This window comes from Notothenia rossii (genome assembly GCF_949606895.1).
Source record: "Notothenia rossii genome assembly, chromosome: 4".
NCBI lineage: Eukaryota > Metazoa > Chordata > Actinopteri > Perciformes > Nototheniidae > Notothenia > Notothenia rossii.
This window is the reverse complement of record NC_136902.1, coordinates 53,015,442-53,025,656: the sequence shown is the minus strand read 5'-3', so window position 1 is coordinate 53,025,656 and position 10,215 is coordinate 53,015,442. Positions and strand designations below refer to the sequence as shown.

Genomic DNA, 10,215 nt, shown 5'->3' with positions numbered 1-10,215 from the left:
ATTCTAAAATGCATGAATGTCCTAGTCTCATTTATCCAGTCGTATGCTCAATGCTTTCCAAACACATTTTCGCAAAAATCTATTAAAGAAATGTATTTTCTCCTCATTAAGGTGAAACTCTTGACGAGACATGCACCTGCAAGCATGGGCGTCACTTTGTTTTCCAAATTGGTGGGGACACTTTTTTCAGATTCAAGTAAAACTGTATTGCGCGCCACCCATGTTTTTGTACACACTAATCTCCATACTATTTGCTAGAAACACCTGTATAGACAGGATTTACAGACTCACTGTCAGGCTAGAGACTGTTTTTGTAGGAACCATTATATATGTGTTGGGGGGGTGTCTGGGGGGGATCCTCTTTTAAACTACGCATTCTGGTACTTTCTAACAAGAAAATAAGACAACATTTACTTCAAGCTAACATTCAGTTTGAATCTTACCTTCACAGTTAAATGTTGATGCGTCCATGTAACACAGACTTATCAGAGTTCTTCCGTTATATTTCCCTGCAGCGGACAGTGTGAACATTAAGATCCTGAACGCTGGAGCGTGGTCCCGCAGCAGTGAGAAGGTGTTCGTCTCTCTGCCCACGGAGCTGGAGGACCTGATCCCTGAGGTGGAGGACTTCTACAAGAGGAACCACAGCGGCAGGAAGCTGCACTGGCACCACCTCATGTCCAATGGCATAGTGAGTGAGCATTTCTACAGACACACAGAATACATGCAGAGACACACCCTCTGAACCCTCTGAAGTCTATCAGACTGTGTGTGTCTACAACAGTAAAATACCACTTGATGCGACAATATTATCTAGAAATGTCACATATATAATTATATACACGCAGGTCGACTGGACCTGGAAACATTCGTTGCTTAGCCCACAGTGGCGGCGGCGCTACAGTGGAATGTTCTACTGCAACACTCCCCACATGCACACACACAGTACACCCGCGAATGTTACAATGAAGGCTCAATAATCAGCTCACGGCATATAGGCAGGGGTAAAGTGCTGTTTTTTATGATTGGGGGGCGGACCTCACCTCCTCTAGGGGGGTCCGGGGGCATGCTCCCCCAGGAAGATTTTTGTTAAATGCATCAATCTATGCATCAACAGATTTCCCCTGGGAAAACGAAAAAAAAAAGACATGACATCAGTCTTGGTGTCCAATATGGCTGATGGTGTGTGTCGTGGCTCGGTAGCTCCTGATTCAAACCACCGGCCTCGATTAAAACCTACAAAATATAAGACTGTTGACGGCCTAGTTATTGTAGAGGATGAGTTACTCAACTTCCTGGCGGTTCAAATTAAAACTATGACCCATGATGAGCTAGTCCTGCTAGCCTCTAACACCTTCGATTCCGAATGGGTCGAGACTTCTAAAAAGACGTTGTTTGAACTCTGTCCTGAAACCAAGCAGAGGTGTGTGGCCTTTAAAGGCAACCAGAAGGATGCAAACAATATCAAAAGCTGCCTAAAAGTACTAAATGAGTGTTGTGAAAAACATCCCCCGTTTTGTTTCCCACTACCTGGATGAGCTGCCGCCTGTTACGTTTAACAACCCGGATGGGTCCAACCTGCTGAGCAAGATGGAGCGACTGCACAGCGAGGTTTGCGCATTAAGACACGTAGTGGAAGTTCAGGCAGATATCGGTGAGGACCTGCGTGCTGTGGCTGCGACCATGGACAGCAGAGTTGCTGCCGTAGAACGCCAGTTGGAGCCGAGTCATGGTGGAGGACTGGCTGTACCAAGTGATGCTGAAACTGCCTTTGGGAGCGCTCAGGGTGATGGCCAGGATAGTGCGGTGTCGGTGAAGGATGCGAGCCCCCCGGCTCATCTGCTTCTGCTGATGTACATCCCAACTGTGTTGACCCGGTAGCTGCATCAGGGACCGTGAGTGCCTGTGTGAGCCCTGGAGGTACTGCGGTAAATTCGCAGGTATGGGGTCAAGTTGTGAAACAGGGCCGAGGTCGGAGGAATAGGGCCGAGGGCCAGTCTGCCTTATCTAAACAGCTTGTTGGGAAACCTGAACGGAGGATGCCTAAGCCTATTGTTGGCACTGCGGCACAAGGGAATATAAAAGTGGTCCGTACGAAGTTGGTGAGTGTTTTTGCTACCAAATTCTCGCCAGACCTTGATGCTGAGACACTGTCCGAATATCTAACTGAACAACTCGGCCGTGATGTTAACTGTCACCGTATTGACACTGCCAGCAACAGATATAGCTCGTTTAAAGTGTGTGCTGAGTGCAATGAAGTTGCAGAGATGTTTAACCCAGAACTCTGGCCTGAAGGCTCAGTTGTGAGGCGATATTATAAACCACGTAAAGCAGAGGTGATAGGGGCTAGCAGAGCTAGACCTTTTTCTGGTGCGAGGGTACTGAATGGGGCTACGGCTGAGTTGCTTAGCTAAACATTATGCGGGTTGGATCATTTAACTGTCGCGGGCTGCGCCTGAGCAACAGCGCTGCAGATAGGATCCGACGTGTAGTGATGGACAACTTGCTACAAACATTTGACATTTTATGCTTGCAAGAAACTTTCTTATCAAAGCAGGACTTGGGAAAGTTGAACTCTCTTAATGACAATTTTCACGGAGCTGGTGAGTCCACTATGGACCTATCTCTGGGATTAGTGAGAGGAAGGATAGCAGGGGGCGTGGCTATCCTGTGGCACAAAAAGCTGGACGCTGTCATTAATGTCATCAGGCTTGAAGTTGACTGGTGTATTGCTGTACAGATCAAAATGAATAACAAAGAGTTTAGCATTCTCAATGTATATACACCATATGAGTCACAGCATAATGAAGATGAATACCTGAACAGACTTGCTTTTATACATTCTTTTATTGTTGATAATCATTCCACCAGTGTTTATGTAGTGGGTGATATGAATGCTGACATATCAGACAAAAGGTCATTGTTTGCTAAGCATATGCTACAGTTTTGTGATGATAGCAATCTTATATTATCAAGCCAAATACTTTTGCCTACAGATAGCTATTCATATATAAGCGAGGCCTGGCATAAAACTTCATGGCTTGACCATTGCATAAGCACTGCTAATGCCCATGACATTGTAAGATCAATTGAGATTGTGTATGAAGCATCAATGTCAGATCACATTCCTTTTGTAATGTCACTAGATTATGATAGTCTCCCTGAGATGTCTCAGGAGGTTAAAAATGCCTGTACCACTAAAGTGGATTGGTCCGAGCTCACAAATGAGGATAGGCTATTGTACTATGGGAGACCTGATGTCCTATTGAGTGGTGTATATCTACCCACAGTGGCAACTCTGTGTGTTGATGTGGGTTGTAATGAAAGCTCTCACCGTGAAGACCTCTGTAACATGTATGATTGTATTGTGGGAGCTGTATGGGAGGCCAGTAGACCATGCTATACCTACTCTAGGAAGAGACACAACGTCAAGCCAGGGTGGAATAAACATGTAGCTGATCAATACGCTGAAGCCAATAATGCTTTTGGGGCCTGGGTCCGGGCAGGAAGGCCCAGAGAGGGGCCTGTCCTGGATCTCAAAAAGCGTACGAATGCTAGATATAAATATGCAGTTTGTTATGTCAACAAACATACAGGAACATTGAGAGCGGATTCGATGGCTGAAAAGCTCCTTCATAATGATGTGACTGGCTTCTGGAAGGAGGTGAGAGCTCTGAACAGGGCCAGTACGTCTTTACCGTGTACCATAGAGGGAGTATCTGGAGCCGATAACATAGCTGAGTTGTGGAAGCAACATTACTCTACGATACTTAACTGTGTTAAAAGTTACCCCTACAAAGTTGGTAATGTTGTGAAAAGTTACACAGTGGGAATCACAGCTAAAGAGGTTTATCCAGCAATTGCACAGCTAGCTGATAACAAAGCATGCGGCTCTGACCGAATCACTGCAGAGCACCTTAAACTGGCAGTCCCGAAGGTTGCAGTTCTTCTTGCCATTTATTTTACCGGCCTCATGACTCATGGTATGTTGCCAGACTCCATGTTGACTGTTACCCTGTCATTAAGGACAAAGCGGGCAAGGTAGGGAGCTTGGATAACTATAGACCAATTGCTCTAGCCAGTGTGTTATCCAAAGTCCTGGAAAGAATTTTGTTAGATAGACTATGTTCTTATTTATGTACCTCAGATAACCAGTTTGGCTTCAAGGCTAAGCATGGTACTGAGCTATGCATCTATGCTATGAAGGAAATGGTAGAAACATATAGAAGACAGAAATCCACTGTTCTGATTGGTTTTATTGATACCTCTAAGGCTTTGGACCGAGTTAACCATCATAAACTGTTTTTTGAAATTGAGACAAAGAAAGGGGTGTGCCCAACAGTATAATTAGGATCCTGGCTTATTGGTATGCCAACCAGAGCATGCGGATCAAATGGTGGAATGCAGTCTCGGCGCCATTTGGTGTTGGTAATGGAGTCCGCCAGGGGGGGCTCCTCTCAACATGCCTTTTTAATATCTATATGAATGATCTATCAGATGGTGTGTGTGTGTGTGTGTGTGTGTGTGTGTGTGTGTGTGTGTGTGTGTGTGTGTGTGTGTGTGTGTGTGTGTGTGTGTGTGTGTGTGTGTGTGTGTGTGTGTGTGTGTGTGTGTGTGTGTGTGTGTGTGTGTGTGTGTGTGTGTGTGTGTGTGTGTGTGTGTGTGTGTGTGTGTGTGTGTGTGTCTGTGTGGGGCCCGGCCCGGCCCGGCCCAGCACCGGACTGGACATCAGGAGGACCGGGAGGTTTCCCGCGGCGCGAGCGAGGGAGAGCGCGCGCCACCGGTTACTTTCATTATTGTTGTTAGTATCTGGTGCTAGCTAGCTACGCTAATGGGATTAGGGAGATGTTTCAACCAACAACAAAGTGTAGGGGCTAGGGAGAGCTCTCTCCTGAGTCCTGTCAGACTGAGAGCCTCTGATAACTACAGCTCAGGTGAGTTTAAGGACTCTCTGGGTGTTTAGATAGTTCACTTAGTCTAAGTTATCTCAGTGGGTCTCAAACGGTTTGGTCACCATTTATGTAAACACATATTTCGATTTGAGGGGGAGTGATTTGTGAAATATGCATGAATAAAAAGAAAGAAAATGTTAACTAGGTGAAAAAAGGTAAGATAAACTTTTAAAGTCTTTGCTGGTGCCTCAAAGAGGAGCAGGGGGGAGAGGAGGAAGACAGGTGGCTGATTCAGGAGCCCAGACACACTCGCAACTTTAAATGAACCGAAAATGAATAAATAAACAAGTTTCAATGTTTTTTTTATATTGTATATGGTATGTTCTTGGTTATGGCCATGTTGTTATGATTTTATGATTATTTAAATGTATACAGTTCTGTTTCATATGGGTGTTTCCATAGATCTAGTCTCTTTATTTCCCCCTCAAAGTGCACCAGATTGATGCATTTAACTCCAAAATAAAATAAAAATATCTTACCGGGGGAGCATGCCCCCGGACCCACCTAGAGGATTTGAGGTCCACCCCCACTTAAAATATGTTCACATGGACAGGTTCCTAAATAGATTTTCACATTTTTTAAATAGTAATCCATTTCCATATGTTTATTATTGGGTAGTAGATTTAAACTATAGAGCTATCTCTATGGGCAGCAAAGCTGTAAATATTGAGAAATATATCCAGCATAATGGCACAAAAAAAAATGGTAGTGGCCTGACTGGGTGTATAATGTTTGAGTGTGTGCATGTGCGCACGCGTTAGTTTTAAAGACCCCCAATAGAGCTCAGTTTATAACTCGAATCCTGATAAAGGCCATTTCTCTGCACAATTATTACATGTTATACTTTAAGTAGATTTAGCTAATAATGATGCTGTTTTACTTTTACTTAAGTAAGGATGCAGGACTTGTACTTGTAATGAAGTATTTTGACATGTTTTGGTACTTTTACTCAAGAGAAGCTGAATTCTTCTTCCACCTCTGCACAGACTGCTTATCTTAATGAACTAGCTGGTAGCAGTAGCATAACGGTAGTGGATGTAAAGTGGAGTGAATCTACTGTGTAGCCACATACTTCTCTTCTCACCTTTTCTTTTGTTTCTGCTCCCTTGTGCTCAGATCACCTTTAAGAACGAGGTGGGGCAGTACGACCTGGAGGTGACCACCTTCCAGCTGGCCGTGCTGTTCGCCTGGAACCAGAGGCCCCGAGAGAGGATCAGCTTCGACAACCTGAAACTGGCCACAGAGCTGCCCGATGCAGAACTACGGCGCACACTCTGGGTGAGACGAGGGATCATTGAAATGCTCCATTTCAAACCAATTATATTAGAAGAAGACATTATAAGATATTTACTACTATTTAGCATGCTTAATGTAGTCTTTGCCACTCGTCAGTAAAAAAAATACCTCCTGCACCACAGAGCCACCACGCCATCTGCTGCAACTGAGATCAAACTCAAGTTTAACAGGACAGCCTTGCAGTCTACTTACCATTTACAAGGCTTACTGTTAATTGAATCGAGTTCTGTGTTTTCTGACAGCCATATATAAGTGTGTGAATGCTTACCATATGTAAAAGCATTTTCAGGGGTCGCAGAGACTAGAAAGCGCAGTATACAGTCTATTTACTAAGTAATATTAGTCATTGTGTATCTGATCAAACTTTTTTCAATGCAATCACACTGTTAATAAGTTGGCACTGATGGTGTTTAATATGTAAAGCTGAGCTCCTCTCTCCTCTGTGTGCAGTCTCTGGTGGCGTTTCCTAAGCTGAAGAGACAGGTGCTGACCTATGACCCCTCTGTCAGCACCCCCAAAGACTTCACAGACAGCACCATCTTCTACGTCAACCAGGAGTTCTCGATCATGTATGATATGGTATCTTTAGAAATAAGGACAATATTTTTCTTTTCAAATGGGATGCAACTAACAGTCAATTATTTTCTTTATTGATTGATTAGTTTGTTGGTATAAATAAATGTAAAACGAATGCAGATCAGTCGTATGACCTCCTCTAATGTTTTTCTTTTGTCCACAACTTACAGACATTCACATTTCTGTCAAAGAGGAGAAATAGTTTGCGTTTAATTCAACATTTGACGACTGATGAAGTTATCTTTGCAGTTTTCAAAAACAACACGTTTCTTGAACCCTGAGTAAAGTCTTTCATTGGTAAAACCTGAGAACCTGCACGTCCCCATTGATCCATGTTTCCATTCCGTCCAGAGACAGACGAAATGTTTCATTGTCTCCAAAGTCTGCTGCTCTTTGAATTATGTAAATAATTCTGAAATGATAATTATCACGAAATATGTAAGTTCTTATTCCCATAGAAAAACAGCAATCTCGGGTGTGCTCTACACCTAAACTCTTTAACCAGCACGTCAGCAGACGATGCAATGTCTGATATCTGTGACTGTGTCTGTCTTATTTTCTCAGCAAAAACTCCAAAGTCCAGAAGCGTGGAAAGATCAATCTGATTGGCCGGCTGCAGCTGACCACTGAGCGAATGAGAGAAGAGGAGAACGAGGGAATCGTTCAGCTCAGAATACTCAGGACTCAGGTACGAAAATACATGTTATAATACACATGGAAACATTCAAGCTATCCTCAAAAAGGTTAACAGGAAGTTTATTTCAAATACCAAGCTGGACATGATTTTGTGTTCACTTACAGTCCGGAAACATTGTAAAGGCTTTGTTTATTTTGTTTCTCATCTAGGAGGCCATCATCCAAATCATGAAGATGAGGAAGAGAATCAGTAACGCCCAGCTGCAGACGGAGCTGGTGGAGATCCTGAAGAACATGTTCCTGCCTCAGAAGAAGATGATCAAGGAGCAGATAGAGTGGCTCATCGAACACAAGTACATAAAGAGGGACGAGACGGACATCAACACCTTCCTCTACATGGCCTAGGACCCAGGAACCATGGGCTCTGTTCTTATTTACCCCTGGCCTGTGAGCGGCGCTTTGAAACGCTATTAGGGGAGAAGGAAAAGAGGATGTGTATTGAAGGACGAGGAAGAGCATTTTCAACAAAAGTGGGGAGATTTCTGTGTTTGTGAAACGCCAGTGTGTTATGGAGGTGAGAGTCTGTCCTGCTGCCCTCTAGTGTTAGTGAGAGGAGAGGGCTGCTGTCTGCCAGCAGCTGCCATCAAACAGACAGAAATACTTCCTGCCTTACTTTGTCGGCCATGGACTGCAGAGGAGGAGCTGGGAGGAGGATGAGCTGATGCACCTCTCAGTAGCAGCCCTTCTGCATCCCTCCTATTCTACATTTGTCTTATTTTTTGGAATAACAATGCAAAAAAACTGGGAGTGAGCGCTGAGAGCATTGAGAAGGAGAGGACACGGAGAAAGAGATTAGTTAAAACTACAGAGGAGTATTTTGCCAAACTGTGTGCGTGTGTGTGTGTGTGGGTTTGGTGTGTACTTTCAACAGCATGCTGCTCTGTGACTTGTTAATTGAAGGATCTGTCACAATTTGTGGTTGTGTCTGAGGTGGTGGGGAAATCAAAACCAGACGCTAATGAAATGCTGGTTTTTCTTTAGGGATGTATAGAATAATACATTACAAAGAAAGACACAAATGTAAGAGAAAACATTGGAAATGAGCTGAGGTTAAGAAGGTCAAATGTACAAAAACACGACGAGAACAATATTCATAGGTCCTGCATGCTTAGAGGGGAAATGTTGACCCCTGCAGGCGAGCAAATGCAACCTTGATTAAAATCACAAATGTCACTAGTTTTGACGAATAAACAATGTAAACATTTGGGATAATGTAAGTATACGCAATGTTTAACATTGTTCATTTTTAGGCATTTCAATAGGGAAAATGTTACATAATACATGTCTTTGTTTTGTTCACAGGGTTGTGCACTTTCAAAAACTCTTTTTTGGGCTGAAGCCGATACTGTCACCCCAAAATGGACAAAGCGTGTATTTTCACGCTTGTTCAGAAATGTCCCTGCGTTGTCGCCGCTCAGACATGAATATATGGATTTAAAGGGTGACTCCTCCATCAGGTGAATACAGGGTCTGTTCAGGGGGAGAATCAGCTGCTGAGTCAAAGCAACAATATCACTTGGGATGAAATACTTTGCATTACATAAACACTGCATTTTTAAAATGATTTAAAGCACACATTGTTCTCCCAAGTAATGCTACAATGTCATGTGACATGATTAGTGAGTGATGTGCTCTGACTGTATTTCTGAACACGAGAGCAGTGAAGAAGAAAGACAACCGTGAATGTGTGGGATTCAATTTGTTTTATATTTACTCTATATTTATAAAGAATGTGACTTTCTTTGTATTTGAAAAGTTTTCTTTTCCATGTTTTGTTTTTGGAAAGGTGTACATGAATATGGCTGATACAGTATGAACTCCTGTGTGCAAACTTCACTTAAAAAAAAAGGCACAAATATTTCAGTCTAATTTAAATCATTTCCCACTATGAATGATTTGACTCAGGTTATTCAAATGCTGAAATAGCTTCTCACTTCCTGTAACTAGAACAAGGAAGTTGGTAATAATCACATTTGCATTTGACCCACTTGAAAGCCAAAATAGTTGTGTTTTCAGTATGAACTATTTTCGTATGTGCTAACATATAATAATTATTTTATTTTTGAACTGAGATGAAACAAACCCCCAACTCGATCCCATGATTCAGGTTTATTCTCTATGCACCGACGTGGCTCAGTTTTGAGACGATGTTCTGTTTGAAAGTGTTATCATCATGGAGCACAGTGAGATGAGTCCCAGGAAATAAGGACTTTTTGGAATTTCAATCATTCATTGATGTGATCGACCCCATACGGGCTTTAAAGGGTTAGTTGTGATGTTTGGAAGAGGGGTTGTGGCAGGTAATTATCCTTCAGTGTATTACTCACACGTTCATGACCCAACGTATTTAAAACAGTCACAGGAAAGTCTCAACCTTAAAATATCAGTTTTCTGCGCTGTCTTGAGCCACTTGCTGCAGTTACAGCTCACCAAACACAATAACACCAACGAGCCAATCAGTTTATCAGCAACTGCAAACAAACTGTTTTTGTCAAAGAAGTCTGGAATCGTATCTCAACAACTATTGGAAAGTATTACATTTATGGTTCTGGTAGTTATCTTCAGATGAATTATAACAACGTTGATTCCGTGGTCTTTCATGAGAGCGTGCTGCTGTACACTGAAACTGCTGCAGCTCAGCAGCCTAGTCTAGACTGATGCAGACTGAGGGTTTCTCAATCGCAAGTAAAGCTGC

The 10,215-nt window shown here is 43.0% G+C and overlaps 1 protein-coding gene across 1 annotated transcript in view; it reads left to right on the top strand.

The window, feature by feature from the left end:
• LOC307034849 (cullin-5-like) overlaps positions 1-9,378 on the top strand; it is a gene marked incomplete at its 5' end in the record, with an annotated part of 11,597 nt that extends 2,219 nt beyond the window's left edge. Inside the window, 5 exons of the mRNA XM_079673775.1 lie at positions 481-691; positions 6,069-6,230; positions 6,699-6,817; positions 7,389-7,512; positions 7,671-9,378. Coding sequence (XP_079529901.1) covers positions 481-691; positions 6,069-6,230; positions 6,699-6,817; positions 7,389-7,512; positions 7,671-7,865 — 811 coding nt within the window. The 3' untranslated portion in view covers positions 7,866-9,378. The remainder of the gene's footprint in view (positions 1-480; positions 692-6,068; positions 6,231-6,698; positions 6,818-7,388; positions 7,513-7,670) is intronic.
• Positions 9,379-10,215: the final 837 nt, after the last annotated feature.